Source organism: Littorina saxatilis, linkage group LG1 (genome assembly GCF_037325665.1).
Source record: "Littorina saxatilis isolate snail1 linkage group LG1, US_GU_Lsax_2.0, whole genome shotgun sequence".
Lineage (NCBI taxonomy): Eukaryota > Metazoa > Mollusca > Gastropoda > Littorinimorpha > Littorinidae > Littorina > Littorina saxatilis.
The window spans coordinates 74,340,292-74,365,101 of NC_090245.1; the positions used below are offsets into that span (position 1 = coordinate 74,340,292).

Consider the following 24,810-nt stretch of genomic DNA (forward strand, 5'->3'; position numbering starts at 1 on the left):
ATACCATTTTTTTAATTGTAATTTTTTTAGATTGGAGATAATACAGTTAATTTGATTTGATTTGATTTGATTTGACACCAAATGCATCCGGCCATAAATTGCTGTGGGCAATAAGATTTGTAACACTTGTCATGCCATAATTCGGTTTATTGTGTTCGCCTGATTCTGTATTCATCATTTCATCAGCACCAGCGTTGACATGAGACTCTATTGTTTGATAAAGTTAAGCAGGGCCGGACCAAATGAGTTGTAAGGGGGGGTTCCTCCTTTTTTTGGGGTCAAATCAGCGAAGAACTAGGGGGGTCCGGGGGCATGCTCCCCCGGAAAATGTTTGAAAAACGGTTAAAATCTGTGCAATCTGGTGCATTCTGGGCCTTGTTTTGAGGGTTAAGAGCAGCATTGTGGGGAGGGGGGGATACCTTTTTCTCATCGGATTTCACATTGAATAACATTTGTTAGAGACACACACAAAATTTATTAAAAATATTTTTTTTTTTTAAAACACACTCAAAGCAAGGTACATGCTTTTTCCAGGGGTGGGGTTCCGGAACCCCTGGAACCCCCCGCCTGGGTCCGGCCCTGTTAAGGACGATGTTGTATCATGATGTATGGATACAACTACGCACTGTAGTGTAAATTACTACACTCAATAGAAACAAGTCGCGTAAGGCGAAATTACAACATTTAGTCAAGCTGTCGAACTCACCGAATGAATTAAACGCAGTGCATTTTTTCACCAAGACAACACAGCTTCGTCAATCCCCGCGACAAGGAAATCGCTCACTTTTCACGACATAATGAAGTGAAATTGACAAGCCAGTACAGCGCGGTAGCGTATTGCGCTTAGCAGGAAAGCGCTTTTTTGTATTCTTTTTAACTTTCTGAGCTTGTTTTTTATCCATACATAACATATTTATATATTTTTTTGAATCAGGAACCAATACAGAATAAGATGAAATCATTTGTTGATTGATTACTTAAATTTTGATTTTAATTAGCATTTTGAGATTTTTGATAAACAAATGGGTTATACATTTTTAGCTTGGAAGCTGAAATGCAATCCCATAGTCCGGGCTTTGTCGAAGATTGCTTGGCTAAAATTTCAATGAGGGTGTGACAGTGAGGCCTCAACTTTCACAAAAAGCCGGATATGACGTCATCAAAGACATTTATCCAAAAAATGAAAACATTGTCTGGGGATATCATACTCAAAAACTCTCATGTAGAGTTTCATGAAGATCGGTCCAGTAGTTTTCACTGAATCGCTCTACACACACACACACACACACACACCACGACCCTCGTCTCGATTCCCCCTCTATGTTAAAACATTTAGTCAAAACTTGACTAAATGTAAAAAGGACCTTATTCCACACACAAGATATATATGTAAAAGAGGAAGTCCTCCTCGCTACACGATCATTGTTCATGTTACGCGACACTTGAGATTGACGAAGTTCTCAAATGTCGTATAGTTGTGTTCTTTTATTCTACGTGGCCCGTCTTCACAGCAGCAAACAAAAACTCGTCAAATTGAGTTCGAGGATTTATTTAGCATTCCATACATACAACTGCACATCGTAGCAGTACTCAAAGTAGAAGCTTGTTTAACATACAAATCGCGCTTGCCTATAATAATTTATAGTAAATACTCAATCTCGAGAATATTCCAGACCGAACATGATACAACTAAAATTAGATGAACTGTCCATGGACTAGAATAGTGACATTCTCTGTGACGTACATCAAAAGTGCCGACGCACTTAATCCGAGCGAACGCCACGAACCCACGACTCAAAACAACGTGGGAAACAACTTGTTTTGACAGGACTAGAAAGTTCACCAGACCTGCATTCTCGTCCAAACATAAATATTGTGCTTACAAAATATAATATCGGTACTTTCCCAGGGCCGGACTACTGGGGGGGGGGTTATGGGGGTTGCGCAACCCCCCCCCCCCCCCCCCCCTGGCCTAAACATGTACCTCACTTATTTAAAACATTTTTTATTATTGTTTATTTTATGCCGTTTCATGCAAGGAGCGACCATTTTCCTATCTCAGAATATGACCTACCCATCAGCTTCAGGGGGCTTCGCCCCCTGACCCCCACAAGGGGCTCTGCCCCTTGACCCCGCCAGGGGGAACATCCCCCTGGACCACCGCCGGCAACCCTCCCCCCCCCTCCTCTTAGCCTAGTCCGGCCCTGCTTTCCCACAAAGCACAAATAAGTCAAACACATGCAACACACAAAACTGAACCAAAGTTCAGCAACGGCAGCGTTTCCCAACTCAGGATTTTACACGGGATAAGAGCACCTTTTAACGAAAGCACTTGCCGAAAACCAACAGCCTGGCTGCTTCCTGTGCAGAGTGGATTTGTTCTTCAATGAATGTCGTAAATGACACCCGTGTCAATCCGCTAAAGTCATTCAGCACACAAATCACTTTGCATAGAAAGCAACCAGGACCGATGTGCACCAAGCGAAAGTGGGTGCCACCCAACCGAGTGAGAACAACCCCCGGGGTCTGATTCGTTTAAATCACAATAAATCTCAATTTCAACCAATCCAACACCGCGGCTGGCTTCTACTCGGTTGGTAACTTTCTCAGGCTGTTAATTATGGTATACTATCAGGTAGAAAGATGCTCATGTCCCATGTAAAAACCTGAACAGATTGTGGTGGTAAAAATGATCGTGTAGTGAGAAGGACATCCTTTTTTTTTTTACAAATATTTACCGTGTGTGAAATAAGCTCATTTCTTCCCTTCAAAAGAGTGTGTTAATTTACACTACAGTGCGTAGTTGTATCCATAAAACATGATACAACATCGTCCTCAACTTTATCAAACATTAGACGTTTCATGTCAACGCTGGTGCTGAAATGATGAATATAGAATCGGGCGAACACAATAAATCGAATTATGGCGTGACAAGTGTTGAAAATCGATGTGTCTTTGCTCGTGTTTTATTCTTTCTTTGCTTCTCCGTTATTTCGTTTCTGTCTGAACATCTGCAAAAAACGTTTTAAAAATGCTTTTAGCAGAAACTGAAACTGACATTTCTGGATGTTGTTTAGCACATATATCTTGCCCACAGCACCAAAAACCAACCTATCTTTCGCTGTTATTCTTTAAACGAACATTTCCGTATTGACACCAGCAAAAACATCTTCGCATTTCGCTGCTATTTTGATAAAATAAAAAGCTTACGTTTGTTTGGACAGCCCCAACAACAAATAGGCTTCAGAGTTTGTTTGATTTTTTGTATAGCTCTCACCAGTAATATTCACATTTGCCACTTTTGTAGATCTAAATGTTGCGCTTTCAGAACTCTAAGAACAAAACAAATGCTCTGATACAAGCTACCACAAAACCCTGCACTCTCAGAATTGTTTATATTTCGTAACTAGAATCAAAGGAAAGAAAACGATCGCGTTTGGCGTTCGTCGTTTTAATCATAATGACAGCGTATCAGGTATAGCGCGAACCACAGTAAGCTATGCTCTCCGCGCTTTACATAATTACTATGAATAAAAATTATTATTTAACATAACATCAAATACATAATTATACATTCTAGCAAAATAACGTAACAATAAACTTACAACACATTAGCCATTTCCACATCGAAAGCTTTAAAACCTTCTCAAAACGAATTATTCTCACTCGGCACCGTTGCTTCACAGAACACCATCGAGTACAGAAGTATCGGAAGTCTCAAACCTCTCCCTCTCTCTCTCTCTAGTTCTCTCCGCGCTTTGGTCGGCGATTCGCAACGACGATGGCGCAGAGGATAGCAGCATGCTGTGCGTTCTGGCGGTCCCCTTATCTCTCCGTATCTCCCAGCGTCCCACACCTCTTGGCTTTACAGCACTCCAGGGGCCACGGTCCCATGTCCCATTCGATCCCTCCGAGGCGCTTTTGTCCGTGTGAGCTGTCCGAACGCGTGATCCGTGGCTAAATTAATGAGTCATTACACTATCAAAACAATGAGATTGCGGCCAGCACGGTCAGATTGCTATAGTTGCTGTTGCGATCTAGATTTTTCCTGCATTTCTGTCGGCAGTTTCCCAAATCTATTGGTCTTTCTGTATTGCACTTTCGCAGAGGAAATGAAAGGGGGCGGTTTGGGTGTATGAATTATGATCTGTGGGTGATATGTGGAATATGATCTGGGTGTGGCCTGTGGGATATGTGTAGTTTTTGGACAGTGTGAAGTATTTATCTGATCTGGGAGGTGGGTGTTATGTGATCTATTAGTGGCACAAGGAAATGTCATCCCAAGGATGTTGCATTGTCTTGCGTAATGTGTGGACGATTGTCAAAGAAGCTGCAATGTTATGATCGGTGATAGCGTTAAAAGGGTCCATGCAAAATGATACTGGGCTCTATCATGATAAGATCTAGGATACCATAGAATATCTTTGTATTATATCTGGCTAGTGGACAGGAGATGGTAAGCCTAACAGATCAACATTCAGGGGCGGACGAGGGGGGGGGGTGCACAGGGTGCAGGTGCACCCCCCCTCCAGCCAAAAAAAAAATATATATATTTGGAAAGCTGATTCTATGACCATTTCTAAGTTCAAACGGCACCAGATGGCACCATTTTGCTTCTTTGGCCCAAAACAATTTCCGGGGGGGGGGGGCATGCCCCCGGACCCCTCTAGCAAATTCGGGCGCTTCGCGCCCATCACATTCACTTTCGATTCAAAGTGCACCCCCACTTACAATGCAACTGATCCGCCCCTGACATTTTAGAGTGTGCGTGGTGTGGCATTTGCACACTTTAGGCCGTGATTCTGCGTAGAAAAAAAAAGTCGGTCACCGTGAGTGAATTTTAGTCGTCTGATTTGCTCTTCGGTATGTGATAGCATGATGTTGCCAAGCTCCAGTTGGTGGAGCAATGGACTTATGGTCCTCGGGCACGGGTTCGAATCCTAGCCGGGATGGACATGGGTCAACTGTATGTGCACATTGAGACGGTATCCATGTCCCACCATCGCGTCACTGACGAGGCACTCAAAAGACATCGGTCATATGTGCAAGAAGCGCAGGTGGCTGATTACACCTAAATACGCAAACGCCGGGGTAGCTGTTGCTGCTAGCTTTCCACTTGGAGGATGCGACCCGAATTTTCCAGCAATGGGGTAATAAATGAATACAAATGATAACCAAAAAAATACAGTACGGGTTGCTTTGTTTCAAGTGCCCGACTCAATATATTGTATGTGTTGTGTAGGAAGGTGTCTGTCTGTCTGTCTGTCTGTCTGTCAAATTGAATCAATTGGATCAAAAAGTAAGTGTGTGTGTGTGTGTGTGTGTGTGTGTGTGTGTGTGTGTGTGTGTGTGTGTGTGTGTGTGTGTGTGTGTGTGTGTGTGTGTGTGTCTGTATCTTTATGTGTCTGTGCCTGTGTGTGTGTCTGTATCTGTATGTGTCTGTGCCTGTGTGTGTGTGTGTGTTTGTGTGTGTCTCTGTGTGTGTGTCTGTGTGTGTGTCTCTGTGTGTGTGTCTCTGTGTGTGTGTCTCTGTGTGTGTGAATCTGTCTGTCTGTCTGTACATACTGACATGATGGTAGCTGGTAAACTAAAAAAGAAGTCAAATGAGGAAATTGTTAAAACAAATAAAAGCTGTGTAAGAAATGCTTAACTTCCATGCTATCTTAGTTACAGTATAATCTGGGCATAGTAAAAAGTGGCTTAACTTCCATGCTATCTTTGTTACAGTATGATCTGGGCATAGTAAAAAGTGGCTTTACTGACATGCTATCTTAGTTACAGTATGATCTGGGCATGGTAAAAGTGGCTTAACTTCCATGCTATCTTAGTTACAGTATGATCAGGGCATAGTAAAAGTGGCTTAACTTCCATGCTATCTTAGTTACAGTATGATCTGGGCACGGTAAAAAGTGGCTTTACTGACATGCTATCTTAGTTACAGTATGATCTGGGCATGGTAAAAGTGGCTTAACTTCCATGCTATCTTAGTTACAGTATGATCAGGGCATAGTAAAAGTGGCTTAACTTCCATGCTATCTTAGTTACAGTATGATCTGGGCACGGTAAAAAGTGGCTTAACTGACATGCTATCATAGTTACAGTATGATCAGGGCATGGTAAAAAGTGGCTTAACTTCCATGCTATCTTAGTTACAGTATGATCTGGGCACGGTAAAAAGTGGCTTAACTTCCATGCTATCTTAGTTACAGTATGATCTGGGCACGGTAAAAAGTGGCTTAACTGACATGCTATCATAGTTACAGTATGATCAGGGCATGGTAAAAAGTGGCTTAACTGACATGCTATCTTAGCATCTGGGCATGGTAAAAAGTGGCTTAACTGACATGCTATCTTAGTTACAGTATGATCTGGGCATGGTAAAAAGTGGCTTAACAGGCATGCTATCTTAGTTACAGTATGATCTGGGCATGGTAAAAAATGGCTTAACAGCCATGCTATCTTAGTTACAGTATGATCTGGGCATGGTAAAAAGTGGCTTAACAGCCATGCTATCTTAGTTACAGTATGATCTGGGCATGGTAAAAAGTGGCTTAACAGGCATGCTATCTTAGTTACAGTATGATCAGGGCATAGTAAAAGTGGCTTAACTTCCATGCTATCTTTGTTACAGTATGATCTGGGCATAGTAAAAAGTGGCTTTACTGACATGCTATCTTAGTTACAGTATGATCTGGGCATGGTAAAAGTGGCTTAACTTCCATGCTATCTTAGTTACAGTATGATCAGGGCATAGTAAAAGTGGCTTAACTTCCATGCTATCTTAGTTACAGTATGATCTGGGCACGGTAAAAAGTGGCTTAACTGACATGCTATCATAGTTACAGTATGATCAGGGCATGGTAAAAAGTGGCTTAACTGACATGCTATCTTAGCATCTGGGCATGGTAAAAAGTGGCTTAACTGACATGCTATCTTAGTTACAGTATGATCTGGGCATGGTAAAAAGTGGCTTAACAGGCATGCTATCTTAGTTACAGTATGATCTGGGCATGGTAAAAAATGGCTTAACAGCCATGCTATCTTAGTTACAGTATGATCTGGGCATGGTAAAAAGTGGCTTAACAGCCATGCTATCTTAGTTACAGTATGATCTGGGCATGGTCCACTGCCAAATGGACCAAATGAACAACAACCATAGCAACAATGCATCAAAAACAATTAATTGTTCGCATGTCAATCTCACTCGGTCTTACACTTACGATAGAGAAACAACATCAAGCATACATTTCATTGCTGGGGAAAAAAAACTTCTCAGAACTTACTTCAGAAACCAGCGTAAATATCTATATAAATGAGCCCAAGATTCTAGTCACATTGTTTCCACACCACACAAACAGTTAACGCCACACAGATTGCACTGTTTTGAACAAATCCATTTGACCGCAGTTATGATGAAATAAACAACGCACTGACTTTCCCGTTCGTAAAGTCACAGTGTCACCGATTCCACGCTTAAGTCCAAGAATTGTTTCTCTTTTTTTCGTCGTCAAAATCTTGGCTGGCTGTGTGTCTTGGCTAGAATGAAGGTTGAACTGGAAACTCCCAACGTGCCAGTCGTACAAGTGGGCGTGGCCTAACAACTCCTAACGTCTAGAACTAGGCGTGTTCTCCATAAATTGTCAGTTTCTTTACACTTGTTTGCGTTCTTGTTTCCTTTGCCCGTCTCGTAAAGCGCGGCAAACTAGGTTCTGGGCAGTCCGCGTCACTGCCTGATTGTCGTCCCTGGCGTGAATGGAGGAAAGCTTACCCTCACTTTCTTGTCCTGTGTATTCGCAAATATAATCGCATGTTTTCTGCTTATTCGTAAAATAAAAGATGAATGGACAGGGGTTTTACTATCACGTTTGTTCTGCTTATTCGTAAACAAGAAAGGTTTCTTTGATTGTTGTGTTTGTAGAAGGGATTCCGAATTCCCCTCAAAAATATAATGCTTACAGCTGTCTTCCCCAAAATCGGTCTTTGGAGCCACCATGAAACCATTCATTGGAAGTGATTGGTGATTTCTACATCTCCGGTTTTCCTTCTGCATGTATACGTATTTATTAATTTTCTTAGTAAAGCTTCCTTTGGTTAAACAGATTCAGAATTGAGAACTGAAATATAATAAGCTACATCAAAACTCACACTGATACGTGCACTGATTTCCCGACGTCCAACCAGCGACTGTTAGTCCCCCGTCTGAGCCCACACAGTGTGCGCGTGCAACAGGCTGTATTACTGTGCGCGTGCATTGAACGAGATTCTGAAACCGGATCGTTGTGAAACTGAAATCGGCTTGGCCGATGTGTCTGCTCACAGTAATCACGAGAGCTTATGGTAATTATGTAAATTGCAGCATGCAAGCTCTTAATGGCACACGATAATTATGGCATAAATCGGAACAAACGCAAGAAAAGTAAACAGCAGCTGTGTAGTAGTAGACTCGTTTTGTAGTTTTGCTTAATATATCAATCTGCATGGGATTGTATTACATGTCGTGTTTCACGCAGGCGCGCACACACACACACACACACAAACACACACACACACACAAACACACACACACACACACACACACACACGCACGCACGCACCGCATACTCACACACGCACGCGCGCGCGCGCACATACGCACACACATACAAATATCAATGTTTATACAGTTTTTATTTTGTGTACGTAATATTTTACAGACATTCGATTATAACAAATTATTCGTCTGATCATATTCTCTGTAACAGTTCTTGTCCAAAATCGTATGCTGCGCTGATCACATATATGTCGAAATGTTCCAAAGACATAGGCTGATACACAAAAACTTGCATAGATAATGAACCAAAAAGCAAGAATGGTATGTTATTGGATGACAAAACAAAACGTTACAATCACTTCTTCGACCTAACGTGTGTGTGTTTTTCTTTATTATGTTTCATAATCATTGCCTCGCTTGCGTCTTCCCAGCGATTTTCTTGGAAAATGTTCTGAGATAAGTGTCAGATTATCTGTATCATACAGTGATTGTAACGTTATGTGTTATCATAAATTAAACGTTCCAACAACATAAGTTGTTTTTTTCTCTCCTTACTTGTTTGAGAAATCGCAAAACAAAAACCAAGTTTATAATTAAAATGATGCAAAAGGCATTTTCAGATAATTTTTCGAGCAGTTCAAACACACACACACACACACACACACACACACACACACACACACACACACACACACACACACACACACACACACACACACGTGTGTAGAGGAACACGTCTCTCTCTCTCTCTCTCTCTCTCTCTCTCTCTCTCTCTCTCTCTCTCTCTCTCTCTCTCTCTCTCTCTCTCTCTCTCTATGTATAAGTTGTGCATGTCAAATCCCACTACATTTAGAATGTTCAGTTATTGAGCTGAAAATATAGAAATACTTCAATCCAAGAATGTAGTACTTTTCGAGGAGGCCGTAATTGTCCATGAGTCAGGGAAAACAGATTAACTCACTTCTGTCCATATGAGAACATAATTGATCCTTATTTATACAAATAGGGCCTACACATGCAACGAAGAATGGGAATGAAACCCCCTAAACAGTAAAACAAACAAACAAACAAACAAACAAACAAATATAAACCTTACACGCAAAACAAATCATCTGAAATAAGACAGCACATTTAGGCAACCCAATCAAATCCTGATGGTATGATATACTGCATTTAGATATATATGTAATTGAACTTTTATCAATACAATACAATACAATACAATACAATACAATACAATACAATACAATACAATACAATACAATACAATACAATGCAATGCAATGCAATACAATGCAATAAATTACAATACAATACAATACAATGCAATGCAATTCAATACAATAAATTACAATACAATACAATACAATGCATGTCAACGCAATGCAATGCAATACAATGCATGTCAACGCAATACAATACAATACAATACAATACAATACAATTCTATTCAATGCAAATCCTGTCTACGTGATATTGTCGTTGCGAGCACGTAGTTGAGGAAAAGTAGACAAATGTTTTCCAAGTCAGGTGTACAAAAACAAAACATATTCTGATAGAATTGTCTAATTTTGAATGTCAGCAGTAGTTTTTTCACTGATGGAAACACTGTAAGTGGGTATCTTGTAAGTGGGTAAGTGTAAGTGGGTATCTTGTAAGTGGGTAAGTGGGGACACCATGTACAAAGCACACAGATGGTGGTGTAAATGGAACATTCAAATACTCCGTTACCACTCCTGTCTTGGAGTGTCTTCCGTTTTTCTAACCCTATTTGGACAACATTGCTTCATAATTATATCTAAAACAAAACGCACTCATGAATATGCGGTCAACACACGTGCCGGAAACCGGCAAGCAACAGTAACGGCCTCGGCATTGAAAAACATGGATCGGTTAGAATATCGTGGATCGTAGCAAGATTTTCGACAGGAGCAGAGTAGCCATAAAGTTCCGGTATTGGGCGCTGAGTGACGTATTTCGCTACCAGAAAAATCCGGTATCTGCCCAGAAAGAGTTCACGTCAAAATCCAAACTCCGACGGCGACTGCTGATTGATTCGTGCATATCTCAGCAGCGAAACAAAGTTCGCTCCAAAGCACATACGGTACACGTTTGTAAAAAGAGAAGCAGCTCCGTCACTTAACATTTTACATACACTGGTTTTCAAGGATTACTGTTGGTGATTCTGAGTCAACAATGACGAACTAAAATCTGCAATGGCTCTCGGGCGAAGCGCGGGTGGGAGCAAAAGGGAAATAGACAAGGCCGACCACAACACAGAGGAGCAAGAGGACGAAGACTGTCCTCCTCAATGGACCAACTCCGGAAATAACTCTGTCCGGCTTGTATGGGTTTTGAAAGAGTGAATACTCTTGCTTTTCGTGAGACAAGCGTTCTACACGTGCTCCGTTGTCCGTGTTTTGCAGACAACCCCCTCGTTAGTGACTGGCCTATGATGTCACGTGGAAAAGTTTGCCGCAATGAAAGCAAGAGTATTCACTCTTTCACAACCCATACAAACCCGACAGAGTTATTTCCGAACATTGTCTATTTCGAGTAGTGTTTTAACGAGCGTTACGTAGAAATGGTTCAACTGACAACCTTGCTTTTAAGTTCGCACACACACACACACACACACAAACGCACACACACACACACACACACACACACAAACACACACACACAAAAACCACACACACATACACACAAACACACACACACACACACACACACACACCACAAAATGCTCCTTTGTGCAATGATATAAAATTGTTGGATGTACTCAATTTACTACACAACTATAGGGCTCTGTAACGAGGTCTAGGAGGAGTAAAAAGGAAAACAGACACAGGCGACCACGACGAAGAAAACAAAGACGAAGGAGAAAGTCGACGACAAGGACGAGATGAAGGACGACGACAAAGACGAAGTCACGTACGAGTTGAGGGACGATGATGAATACGGAGTCAAAGACAAGTGCGTGATCCAGGACGGGGCTTTAGACGACGACAACGTCCTTGACAAGGCGAAGGACGACGAGTTCGAGGTTAAGAACAATTACAACGAAAGTAAAGGACGGTGCACAGGACGAGATTAGAGACGACGACGAGTACGAGGTGACAAATGCAGAGAGGATGATGAAGATGGTGGAACAGGATGTCACAAACTTGTCAATCTTGTCAATTTCGTCGGCTTCGGGAAATTTTGGGGTTGGGAGGCTGCAAATGATAGTATTTGTGTTGATCATTCTGAAACACACACACAAATGGAAAAAAAAGACTAAATCTACTGATCGACTTTTCTGCGTATACCTTTCTTTATTCCTGGCTTGAAATTCTATGAAAATGAACTTTTGTGCAGATTATACCAAATGTAAAACACTCTTTTAAACTCTTATCTACTCCGTTTTATTCTGGTGGTGTGGTTCTTTGGTTTCTACACATTATTCGTTCTGTGTTACTTCGTTAGCTATTACACTACTTCTTTTGTACTCGTTGTATTGACATATTTATTCAGTTAAACCTGCTTTTACATGTATTTTGTTCTCAAGTTAATTTCATTTTTCTGAGTGAATAAAGGAAGTCGATATCAAACTTGTTGGAATATTCAAGAAACTTCATCTAAGTAGCCAGATCTGCCCTATGAAATCAAATTCTTACCTGATTTTCTATTAATCTATTGTATGCTTCTTCGGGTATTTTGGGTAACGGTCGTCCATCCATTTTGGACTCTCTCTTGTCGTCTTGGTCAAAATCGGCCTTTAGTTCTGTTGAGTTCCGCTCGCTGTAGGATCGGGGAGGCAACTCTGGTCCTGATACCGCTTGAGTTCGCAGGTACGGATTAGGGCCCTTTCAAAACGAAAGCAAAAGGGTTTTAGGAACGACGTACGTCTCTCTCTCTCTCTCTCTCTCTCTCTCTCTCTCTCTCTCTCTCTCTCTCACACACACACACACACACACACACACACACACACACACACACACACACACACACACACACATCGTTAAAAAAACAATTGATTATCCTTTATTGTACTCACCGCCCCAGTTTCAGGTTCCAGAACAAAGTACATCTGCTCACTGACCAGGTCGATGTAGTCACACTCGCCGTGATTCTGCACAGAAATAAATCATGAAAATGACTTACAGTGGGGATGGCATTGGTGGGGTGGGTGGTCTTGTAGGCTGTGCGTCCGTGCGTGCGTGTGTGTGTATGTGTGTATGTGTGTGTGTGTGTGTGTGTGTGCGTGCGTGCGTGTGCGTGTGTGCCTGCGCTCGTGCGTGCGTTCGTGCTTGCGTGCGTGCGTGCGTGCGTGTCTGTCTGCCTGTTTGTCTGTGCCTGTGGATCTGTGTGTCTGTCTGTGCTTCGTTCGTTTTTAACAGTAATTATCTGGTAGAAAATGAAGTCTGAATAGAAAATCTACAAAAAGGAATGTAAAATGTAGATTGAGAAGCCATCGAAACGGACACTGATGTTCACTAATCTCGAAGAGAACTGTAAACTGCTCCGTTCGAAAATTAAAGCAACACTTCTATTTTTACACGTGAAATAGGACTACCCTATCTTCAGGTTTACTAGGAAAGTTAATAAGTGTGATATGAATATCACAGTAATATTCTCACCAGGCTAATCGTGTTCGAAGCGAGAGAAAAAAGGGTAACAGAAATAATATCTTCAATGATTTAAGAAGACTTACACTCTTCAAAAAAAGTTAAGGATCGGTTGAAAAAACGGATCTAATTATAAAAAAATTGCCCAAAAATTAAACATCGACAAAATAATTAAAAGATTAATGTGTTTGAATTAACAAATGAACAATGAGTCTTGACCTAGAATTTTGTTTGGCAGGCAGAGTTATTTCTCTTTGTGGGACTTCTCAAAAGCTTCTGCATTTTGGAAGAAAAAGGGTGTTTTTTATAGCCCCAGGAAATTTGCGGAACGCATGCCAGGGCAAAAGGTTGTGATGCACGTGCTACAACAGGGTCCTGGCTATGAACATCGCTCACCAGCTTGTGTTTAAAGGTTGACACGCTGACACAATCATGCACAGTAGCAACATGCCCCCACGAAGAAAACTGAGCGATTTGGATAGAGGAAGGGCAATAGGATGGCTACAAGACGGTGTTGCTGCCAGGCAAGTGGCCCAGAGGCTTGCAGTGGCTCCCTCTGTCATCATCAGACTAAAACAGAGATTCCACGCAACTGGAAGAGTGCAGGAGCGACAACGTTCTGGTCGGCCCCGAGTCACCACACAAAGAGAGGATCGCTTCATTCAGAGGCAGGCCATGCAACAAAGAATGGCTACGGAAAACAACATTAGGCAACGCCTACAAGCTACCACCAACACTGTTGTTCGTGGTCAGACGATCCAAAATCGCTTACACAACTTTGGCTTGCGTGCAAGGCGTCCAGTCCGAGGAACAACCCTGACTGCTAATCACCGAGCAGCTAGCCGAGCCTGGTGCACTCAACATGTGAGGTGGCAACGTCAGCAGTGGGCTCAGGTGTTGTTTACAGATGAGTCCCGCTTTTGCTTGGATCCTGCTGATGGTCGCATCCGAGTGTGGAGGCGTCGCGGAGAGCGCTTCGCAGAACGCGCTGTTCTGGAACGACAGCGTTTTGGCGGAGGCTCTGTGATGGTCTGGGGAGGGATCAGCACACGTCTAAGGACACCTCTGTACCATGTAGTGGGCAACTTGACCGGTGTCCGCTACCAGAATGAGATCCTGCAACCCATGGTCGTTCCAGCCCTCCAAGCGATCGGCCCTCGTGCGATTCTTCAGGATGACAACGCACCTCCCCATCGCTCTGCAGCTGTAAACACCTTCATCCAGCAGGCCAGGGTCAACAGGATGCTGTGGCCAGCCAACAGCCCGGACCTGAACCGCATAGAGCACATGTGGGACGAGCTTTGTCGTCGGGTACAGCAACATCACCCTCCTCCTGCCAATCTGGGTCAACTGCTACAATGGCTCCAGCAGGAGTGGAATGGAGTTCCCAGAGCATTCATATGCAACCTGATCCACTCCATGCGCCAACGATATGTTGAATGCCTGGCACACAACGGAGGACACACGCGTTATTGACACTGATTCACATTGTTGTGAATTCCATTTTCGAGGGTTGTCACGTTTGACACACTCTAGCTAAATTGTCGCTGCCGCGTTCGATCTTTGCTTTGTTTGTCATTACTCCTTGGTTGTTCAATTATATAAAAAAAATTTAAATGAAAGAATTCGGTCTTGTCTGTTTTGTGTGGCGTGCTTGTAAAAAAGTGATCCTTAACTTTTTTTGAAGAGTGTATGTATGTTACCATGCATATAGGGACAGACAAAACTGACTACCATCAGACATTTAGCTTCAATCGCTCCGAGCCGTTTCCTTGGCTTGACTGTGCAAGATAATAATAGCTATTGTAAACCTTTCATCAAGTAATTGGACGTTCCTCAGATTGATAACAATCGTACAAGTTCATAATCATGCAATCCGTCCACGTACATATACAGCCGAGCCTGCCCTCACGACCATCTCTCAATAACGACCACCTGGCCACAACGACCGCCCAAAAGGATCCCCGACGAGTCGCTTTTCTACGTAATACGACTTTTCTCAGCGACCATCTGTCTCTAACGACCCCCTTTGTTTGGTCCCTTGGGTGGTCGTTAAAGACAGATTCGACTGTATATGAACGAAAGAAATAGGTTCTTGGTCAATGTGTTTTCTGTCACTAAAAATCAAAACTGAAGCCACACAGCACACGTGTATTTCATGGGACTGGGTGGCCGAGTGGTAACGCACGTGCCTCGGAAGCGAGAGGTTGCGAGTTCGACCCTGGGTCAGGGCGTTAGCAATTTTCTCCCCCCTTTCCTAACCTAGGTGGTGGGTTCAAGTGCTAGTCTTTCGCATGAGACGAAAAACCGAGGTCCCTTCGTGTACACTACATTGGGGTGTGCACGTTAAAGATTCCACGATTGACAAAAGGGTCTTTCCTGGCAAAATTGTATAGGCATAGATAAAAAAAATGTCCACCAAAATACCCGTGTGACTTGGAATAATAGGCCGTGAAAAGTAGGATATGCGCCGAAATGGCTGCGATCTGCTGGTCGATGTGAATGCGTGATGTATTGTGTAAAAAATTCCATCTCACACGGCATAAATAGATCCCTGCGCCTTGAGTCCGAGTCTGGAGATACGCGCGCGATATAAGACTTCACATAAAAAAATAAAAATAAAATAAGCGTGCATGCACTCTCCCCCTCCCCTTCCTCCTCCTCCTCATTTTCTCTTCCATCCTTTACTTCTTTGGAGACAGCCTTTGTAAATAACCACTCTTCACAATCATGGTATATGTGCGTATGCATTCAAGCAAGCATGTGGTAGGAAATGCAAAACAGTGTGCGCAATCTAGAAGACGTATAGAATATGTCTGGTGGGGTACAGGAGGGACATACATGGGGTTAAATGGGGAACCAATTAAAGAAAAAGAAAAAATGTTGCCTTTATAAAGATATGTCCAACCATCAATATGCAAAGGTGCTGGAAACAACTCGGGCGATGCATTTTTTTGGAAAGGTTGCACAGCAAGCACTTTCAAAATAACATAGAGAAGCTCTAATGTGTAGATAGGGCTTGTTTATTCATTTGTGCTGGACTGAAAATGTTTGGGGATATCAATTTCATTCCTCATGAATGACTAACGACTTATGGCTACAAAACACGCAACTAATGACTGAACGCATGTAAAACAAAAACTACCAAGTTGTTCTCTCTAACAGGCTACATCACACACAAAATATGTTGCTTATTTGTTCTAAAGCACACACAACCTGCTGAATTAGTCAATTATAACCAATTCCGTCTTATTCTACCAAGCAGAACATCGGTGGCTTAAGAAAATACCCATCTTGATGCAGGTTGCATGGAAACATAATCAGGCAAATTTACACGATTTTGTATGATTTAAACAGAAGTGATTATTCGCATTTAATTAAGGGGGAAAGTGTTTTGAAAACAAACCAAAACAAGTCGCGTAAGGCGAAATTACTACATTTAGTCAAGCTGTGGAACTCACAGAATGAAACTGAACGCACTGCATTTTTTCACAATGACCGTAGTCCGCCGCTAGTGCAAAAGGCAGTGAAAGTGATGAGCCTGTTTAGCGCGGTTGCGGTTGCGCTGTGCTGCATAGCACGCTTTACTGTACCTCTCTTCGTTTTAACTTTCTGAGCGTGTTTTTAATCCAAACATATCATATCTATATGTTTTTGGAATCAGGAACCGACAAGGAATTAGACGAAAAAAAAATTTTTAAAACGATTTCGGAAATTTAATTTTAATCATAATTATTATATTTTTAATTTTCAGAGCCTGTTTTTAATCCGAATATAACATATTTATATGTTTTTGGAATCAGGAAATGATGTAGAATAAGATGAACGTAAATTTGGATCGTTTTATATAAAATAAAAAAACCATTATTACAATTTTCAGATTTTTAATGACCAAAGTCATTAATTAATTTTGAAGCCACCAAGCTGAAATGCAATACCGAAGTCCGGCCTTCGTCGAAGATTGCTTTACAAAAATTTCAATCAATTTGATTGAAAAATGAGGGTGTGACAGTGCCGCCTCAACTTGTTACAAAAAGCCGGATATGACGTCATCAAAAGTATTTATCAAAAAAACGAAAAAAACGTCCGGGTATATCATTCCCCGAAACTCTCATGTCAAATTTCATAAAGATCGGTCCAGTAGTTTGGTCTGAATCGCTCTACACACACACACGCACAGACACAGACACACACACACACACACACACACACACACACACACACACATACACACACACACACACACACACACACACACACACACATACACCACGACCCTCGTCTCGATTCCCCCTCTATGTTAAAACATTTAGTCAAAACTTGACTAAATGTAAAAATAGTGCTGTTCTGATTAAGCTTACAACAACAAAACTGCCAAGTTACAAGATTGCCTATAGTGTAAAGGCTGTCCTTAATTCAATCTGAAGTTGACTTCGCGAAGACTTATTACCAAAATTTCAGTGCCAAAGCTTCGTGTAGCGAGCTTCGTGGAGTAGACTTCGCGAAGTCGACTTCGCCCAATTAATAACAGGCTTTACAAAGCCAAACTCGGTGTGGTGAAGCAAGCAAAAACTTCCACACACAAAATGATAAGAAAAGCCACACTAATAATATACCTACCTCTGACTCCTGTTAGCACAAGAAGAAAAGTAAAACGGTTAAATCCTCACCCAAAAAATATGTACATGTATGCTTGACTTTTTGCACATATCACATCCCAAAAACCCACTTGGATGGTTTTCAAACAAACTTGAGAGCAAAATCTCTTGCAAAATCAGTAATTTAAAGACGCAGGTTCAAAACAGTACGTCCACACATTTGTACATAAAAAGGGAAGCCTTTGGAACCAGGCGAAAGTGCCCCTAACTTCCGTGGGGTATACCACCCACGGAGATCAGTGGAAGTGACGTCACACACGGAGAGTGCTATGTGGTTTTTAATTCACTTTATGACGTCACTTCCGTAGGTCTCGATCAGGAGTATGCACTGCTGTTGTCTAGATCAGAAGTAGCATGGGGCAACCATTTAAATGTTTACACACACACAAAACAATGTATTTTTTTCATTCAAAGGTAATTTAGGATCATGAATTACAAAAATGAACATATTTTGCAAGAAGAAGGTAGGTGATCTTTTATTCTTCTAGAAAATGGAAACTAAGAACGTCATGCAGGATTGACAAAGGGCGTCATAGAGCAAATGAACCAACAGACAACGGGTGAATTCGAATAACGTGCTTTCACAACAAGAGCTTCAACTGTACAACTGTACAACTTTACAACAGCATTCGCACAATCCGACACTGTATGACACCTACACCAACACATCTAAAGATCACAAAGGTAGACAACCTATGTCGTAGGTATATCCACTGATGCCTTCATGAACCTTTGTTATTATTGTGATATTGGCGTGTTACGCCTGAAATAAAAGAACATGGAATATTCAATTTGCACACTTAGTGCCCACTCTTCAGGAACAAGTCCAATGCATGCAACAAGCATAGCAGTTGATACACTTTATTAAGACCTTTTAATGCTTAACTTTTTTGGCGTGTTTTTTGTGTGTCTCGGTTAAGGAGCAGGGACATTAGAAAAACCTTTGCAGCCTTCAGTATAGTACTCCCAATTAAAAGCTTTTCTGGTGCATATCGCTGTCCAAAGATATAAGCCATAACTTTATTAGCAACTTCAATAGTAAGTATTGTTATAATATATTTATTAATTACCCCAAGAGAACTGAAACTATACAAAAGGGAGACAACTCTTACCTGGCCACACGGAACGGTGAGTAACCCTTCCCAGTTGGAGATCTTCACCTGCAAAGAACACGGGATACGAGCTCTTTTTTTAATAATTTTTTTGAGGGGGGGGGGGGGGTATAACAATACTGTTGTCAACGAAAATTAGACACCTTTATCTTGAAAGATAAATGCAAACCCTAAAAGCTGAAACATAATGTCAAAATACGAATAATAGCCCAAGAGTATAAGGAAAAAGAGCTAACATCTGAGTTCGCAATGTGGGGGCCGAAAAGGCGTGCATCTATTATCGCATACGACATTTACAACCTCACAATTTTTGGTACGTTATTGGCCGTTGAATATGACGATATTCATCAATAGGAAAGACAATGGAAGCAAATAATATCTCTGAGACATGTAAAAAGGGTGCGCGTCAATGAAGGCCGGAGAGGCACATCAAACCAATCACTGACCAGTGCGTAAAAATATTGCTGTTCAAGATTTGTTTACGTTAGTGTCATTGATATTTTTAAAGTTCCCTTGGTGAAGTTTTAGATATTAAAAAGCATTTAATGTTATTTTAAGTAAATGAATCTTTTATATCTTAACAGCATGCGAGAGTTGTAAGCCTATCTAGGATGTTCCTTCAATAGGACTTTCTTTTTTTTCTTCAAAGATGTTTTATTCAGGCAATTACAATTTGTCATGCAATGCATAGAAGTCAGATAATAATAGGACTTTCTTCTCTTCTTCTTCTTGTCGATCACTCAGATGGTATAGGACTTTCTAAATGTTTGTATTGAAATGGTTAAGAGATTCAAGTGTTGCGTTTGTTGCTTGCTATATGCACCATCACTGCAATTTGTCATGTTTGAGATATAAAGTTAGTTAACTTTGATTTTAACATTAGAAAATCGTATTGAAAACAAAGCCCTCTCCTACCTTCCTGTGGTAGGCGATGAGAGTGTGTAGTGTACGGTGGACCTTGGGCTCTCCGATGATGATGAACTTTCCGTTCTTCAGCTGGTCGATCATGTAGTGACGCACCCGATTCTTGTCTCTGAAGAGAAATAATGGAAATTTGATTTCCGTCCTTGTTTATAGAAAATAAAAACTACTGGATATTTTTTTTAGAAAAAAATCACAAGTGGTAGTCTCTCGACACTACGGCATTAGCATTTCAAATTGTCAGCAAAGTTGGAGTGGTTCTTACTTCGGCCAGAACTTTAACTTTTAATAATCTTTGTTAAACGTGCATTTAAGATTTAACAAAGATTATTCAAACCATTGCCCTGTTACAAGAAGTGAACTGGGTAGAATACTCTGTAGTATTATTTTAATTTGAAATTTAACAACAAATATTCAAACCATAGCCCTGTGACAAAAAGTGAACTGGGTAGAACACTATCTCTCGTCAGACACTCAGGGCTGAGTTATAAATAGACTAACCCCCCACTCCCACCCCCCCCCCCCCCACCCCCCACCCCCCCACCCCCACGTCGACATACTCACTTGAAGGAGAGTGTGTATCCGAAGCGACTCTCACTCACGCGTATGAGAAAGGAGCCGATGATTTTGTCTTTCAGCAGACGCTCCGATTCTCTGCAATGCAAGGTTAGAACGAACATGAACAATGTGTGTCTGTTTTTGAGACTGTCTGTTTTATTCATGGCAACATTTTATGCAAGTACACGTCCTGCTTTGCAGAACTCTAACGTTACGTGTTTCATTGTGCACCAGCCTACGGGTAAATCGTGTGGCGTATTGAATTGCAATCATTGAGCTTATGTGTATGTTTAAACAGTTTGCATTTTTTTCTTTTTCTTATATTTTTGTTTAGTTTTTTTTCATGTACCCCTCTGGGGTTTCTTGAATAAATCCTTTGCCTTGTCTTGCCATGCTTTGCTACAATCTACCTTGTGATTCTGTCTCTCTTCTTGTGAAGATGCAGGGAAAATCGCCACAACTTCTTTCAAATAATCGAAAACTGTGCAGTTATGTCGGCACATCTGCCCAACTTTATTCTACGGTGGGATAAAGGTGACCTTAAAGAACTGCCTAGCAACATCTTTGTCATATCTTTTCCATTCCGATATCTGCTTGCCCTGTAGCTCTTCTGTGACTAGCGTTAGACATGTACAAGACTGGACTCACTTTCTTGAAATGATGCCATGGAACCATTCTGCAAAACGAGTATTAGTTGGATTCATGACGTGTTCGGTCTGAGTTTGTTTGAACCACTCGGCTGCCGCTTTTTTCGTGCCCGGTCTGCCGAACTTGTTGAGGTTGGAATTGACCGGTTTGAAGTCGTCCTCCAAGACCTCTGAGTCTGAACTGTCTGAGCCCTCCACCTGGGTCAACGCACAAGGGAAAATAATCATTGTCAAAATAAACATTTGATATTTTAAAATTATTATGATGTATATTTAATATTTTGGTGTTTTTTAAACGTTGCTTGTATTAGTCACCAACGGTCTCTTTTTAGATTTTTTAAATATTTGGTAAATATGATTCGATTTTTAGCTATTTGATATATAATTAGAGTTATAAACATTTGATATATATATAATTAGATTTTTCAATATTTGATACATGTATATCTATAATAAGGTTTTTAAATATTTGATATATATAATTAAATTTGTAGATATGTGATATATACATAATTAGAGTTATAAACATTTGATATATGTAATTAGATTTGTCAGTATTTGATATATATAATTAGATTTTTAAATATTTGATATATATAATTAGATTTTTGAATATTTGATATATATAATTAGATTTTTAAACATTTGATACATATAATTAGATTTTTAGATATTTGACATATATCATTAGATTTGTATAATATTTGATACACGACCTATGATAAGATTTTTAAATATTTGATACATTTAATTAGATTTTTAAAAATGTGATATCTGTAATTGTCTGTTGCACACCTTTTACAAACTCAGTGTAGGTTGCACGGTTGAGCAATAAACAATAAAAATAATTCTAGAGCATGAAACACGCTTCTTCATTTTAATGGTTGTTATTCTCCAGTGCCAGGAGCTTGGCTCCGAAGAAAAATCTCACTTATTCTTGTTGAACAGATATGTCGTCTATAGTTTAGTGCAATTACGGCCCTTTGTTTGTAAGACTGTAGTTCTAAGACTGCCATACTTTAAGTTTCTCATTTTCTTTCGCATTGCTTTTGAGAGAGACTGGATTTTTGAACAGGTTGTCAGAATGGAAAGAGCATACACAAAACGTGGTACGTCAACCCCTTTGATGGCCAATATCACAACTTGAACTTTCAAAACTTCAAGCAGGAACGAACTTCGCGGAATACTTGTGTGCATATTTTTATTTGTGTTATGTATTTTCAAAATTCATGTATGTGTATTGAAAACTGTGTAAATTGTATAAGTTTATTTCGATGTGTATAACTATTTTGACTTGGAATTATGTGGGTTAAAACTTAATAAAGTGTATTAGTATATTTCGATGTGTAGTATTATTATTATTATTTGATTTAGAATTGTGTACAGAATACTTTATTCATTCATGTTTTTGTGAGGCGCTGAGAACTAGTTTAGGATGATTTGCGCCATATAAATATCCTCATTATTATTATTATGAATACGTGTTACATATGATTCCCAGAGTTGTATTACCTTGCATCCCCGTCACATACCTGAGTACCAGTCGTGGCCGTCTTTTTCTTCGGTTTCATGTACTCCAACTGTTTACTGCCCGGGATTTCGTACGTGAAAGGAGGCACTGGGGGAGGTGCTTGACCGTTCACGTGACCTGCAACATTAACATTGGCTTTGATTTGAGATAATTTATGCAAAATAATTCATGATGACAAACTTAAGCCCGAGAGACATGTTTCTAGAAATTCATAACAAAGCCTCTGCTTAAAATAAAACACAACAACATAACTACACACAAAAACGTATAACGACAGTGCTGGAATTATGTACAATCTAGATTTACCTTTATCATACAATGGTGCCTGGCCTAAGAGGACACTCTCCGGACAAGTTCGTGGCACTGAGCGATTCTTCCTCATCATAGGGGCCAGTGCTGCTTGTTGTGCAGCCTTCATCAGATAGTCTGTTATTGCTACCCTTTGTACACTTATACAGGGTATCTTTGCCTTAATGAGATATGATACCGATTGGATGAGCTAATGTGTGAATCCGGGTCAGCTAGCTATTTCAGAGTGTTTTACCACTTAGTTTTCTTTCCATGAAAGCGAGAACTCCACACCACTAAATAATCACTCAGCACAAAGCTTCAAAACGCTTACAGAGCCATCATTAGATATCAACCTCACAGCATTACCCTGTCCTTTGGTCATTTCTTATGCTCGAGGAAATAACTCTTTGACCTGCTACCGATAGTGTAAAATGAAACACATGCACACACAAAAAAAGACGACAAATAAAAATTAATTATATCTTCCATTCATCTGAGCCCTTGTTCTACTGTCTCACTTTCCCATTTTCCATTGGCCTAGTTCGAGTACGATTAATATCTTGCACACCACTATAATCTCAAATGCCGGTAATAAAAGAAGAACACGGAGCGATATCAGCAGTGTGCCCGATAACATCACACTTCATCACTGAGGCGCGTGCGACCTTGCAACATAGTACATTTAAAAGAAAATAGGAGAAGACAGATAGATAGATAGATAGATAGATAGATAGATAGATAGATAGATAGATAGATAGATAGATAGATAGATAGATAGATAGATAGATAGATAGATAGATAGATAGATAGAGAGAGAGAGAGAGAGAGAGAGAAAGAGAGAGAGAGGTGGGGGGAGAGAGAGAGAGGGAGAGAGAGAGGGAGAGAGAGAGGGAGAGAGAGAGGGAGAGAGAGAGAGGGAGAGAGAGAGACACTGACATTGACACATTTTAATTGAGAATGGGCCTACAACCCCTTCCAATGGGAGGGGATAAACGAGAAATAGAGAGAGAGAGAGAGAGAGAGAGAGAGAGAGAGAGAGAGAGAGAGAGAGAGAGAGAGAGAGGGAGAGAGAGAGAGAGACAGACAAAAAGATAACGAGAAATCCTTAACACAGGTTGGTAAACACGCAAAGCCTGATCGACACCACTTCAGAACCACAAGACGTCTAAAATAACATCTCTGGGGTCAAAAATCAAAAAACGTCATGAATGCATACAATGGCGTCACGTAAAAATGCTGTCACTCCTAAGGTATGTTTCCGAGGAAATCACACAGAATGTCGATTATAAAGTTTGTCTCGTGACAAAATCGTATCAGCAGAGGAAACATACTCGTAAGTTCACCGCAAGGCTGTGCATGTATCGGTTTCGCATCTCATTAACGACCTACCATTGCCTTTCTGTTTGAGCAGCTTGAGGCGAGCTTCCTCTGCCAGTGCTGCTTGTTGGGCAGCCTTCATGAGGGCCTCCAGTCTCGCTTTCTCCTGTCGGGCCTTCTCCAGCTTCCTGGCATACTGACGTCTGGCAATGAAGCCACGGGCAACTGGTGTGGAGATATTGAATCAGTAATACTTATACAATGGAACCCCTCTTTTTCTTCTTCTTCTCCTTCTGCGTTCGTGGGCTGAAACTCCCACGTACACTCGTGTTTTTTTGCACGAGTGGAATTTTACGTGCATGACCGTTTTTTACCCCGCCATTTAGGCAGCCATACGCCGTTTTCGGAGGAAGCATGCTGGGTATTTTCGTGTTTCTATAACCCACCGAACTCTGACATGGATTACAGGATCTTTTTCGTGCGCACTTGGTCTTGTGCTTGCGTGTACACACGGGGGTGTTCGGACACCGAGGAGAGTCTGCACACAAAGTTGACTCTGAGAAATAAATCTCTCGCCGAACGTGGGGACGAATTGACGCTGACAGCGGCCAACTGGATACAAATCCAGCGCGCTA

General features: G+C 41.0%; 1 protein-coding gene across 2 annotated transcripts in view; it reads right to left on the reverse strand.

Moving 5' to 3' along the window:
* Nucleotides 1–8,650: 8,650 nt before the first annotated feature.
* LOC138978782 (myosin-IIIb-like) overlaps nt 8,651–24,810 on the reverse strand; it is a 70,531-nt gene continuing 54,371 nt past the window's right edge. Inside the window, exons 24-32 of one of the 2 annotated variants that reach the window (XM_070351569.1) lie at nt 24,248–24,400; nt 22,569–22,684; nt 21,038–21,234; nt 20,396–20,485; nt 19,826–19,943; nt 18,911–18,958; nt 12,570–12,644; nt 12,190–12,378; nt 8,651–11,778 (exon numbers count right to left, since the gene is read on the reverse strand). In XM_070351569.1, coding sequence (XP_070207670.1) covers nt 11,710–11,778; nt 12,190–12,378; nt 12,570–12,644; nt 18,911–18,958; nt 19,826–19,943; nt 20,396–20,485; nt 21,038–21,234; nt 22,569–22,684; nt 24,248–24,400 — 1,055 coding nt within the window. In that variant the 3' untranslated portion in view covers nt 8,651–11,709. The remainder of the gene's footprint in view (nt 11,779–12,189; nt 12,379–12,569; nt 12,645–18,910; nt 18,959–19,825; nt 19,944–20,395; nt 20,486–21,037; nt 21,235–22,568; nt 22,685–24,247; nt 24,401–24,810) is intronic. The other variant, XM_070351577.1, reaches the window with a different exon arrangement.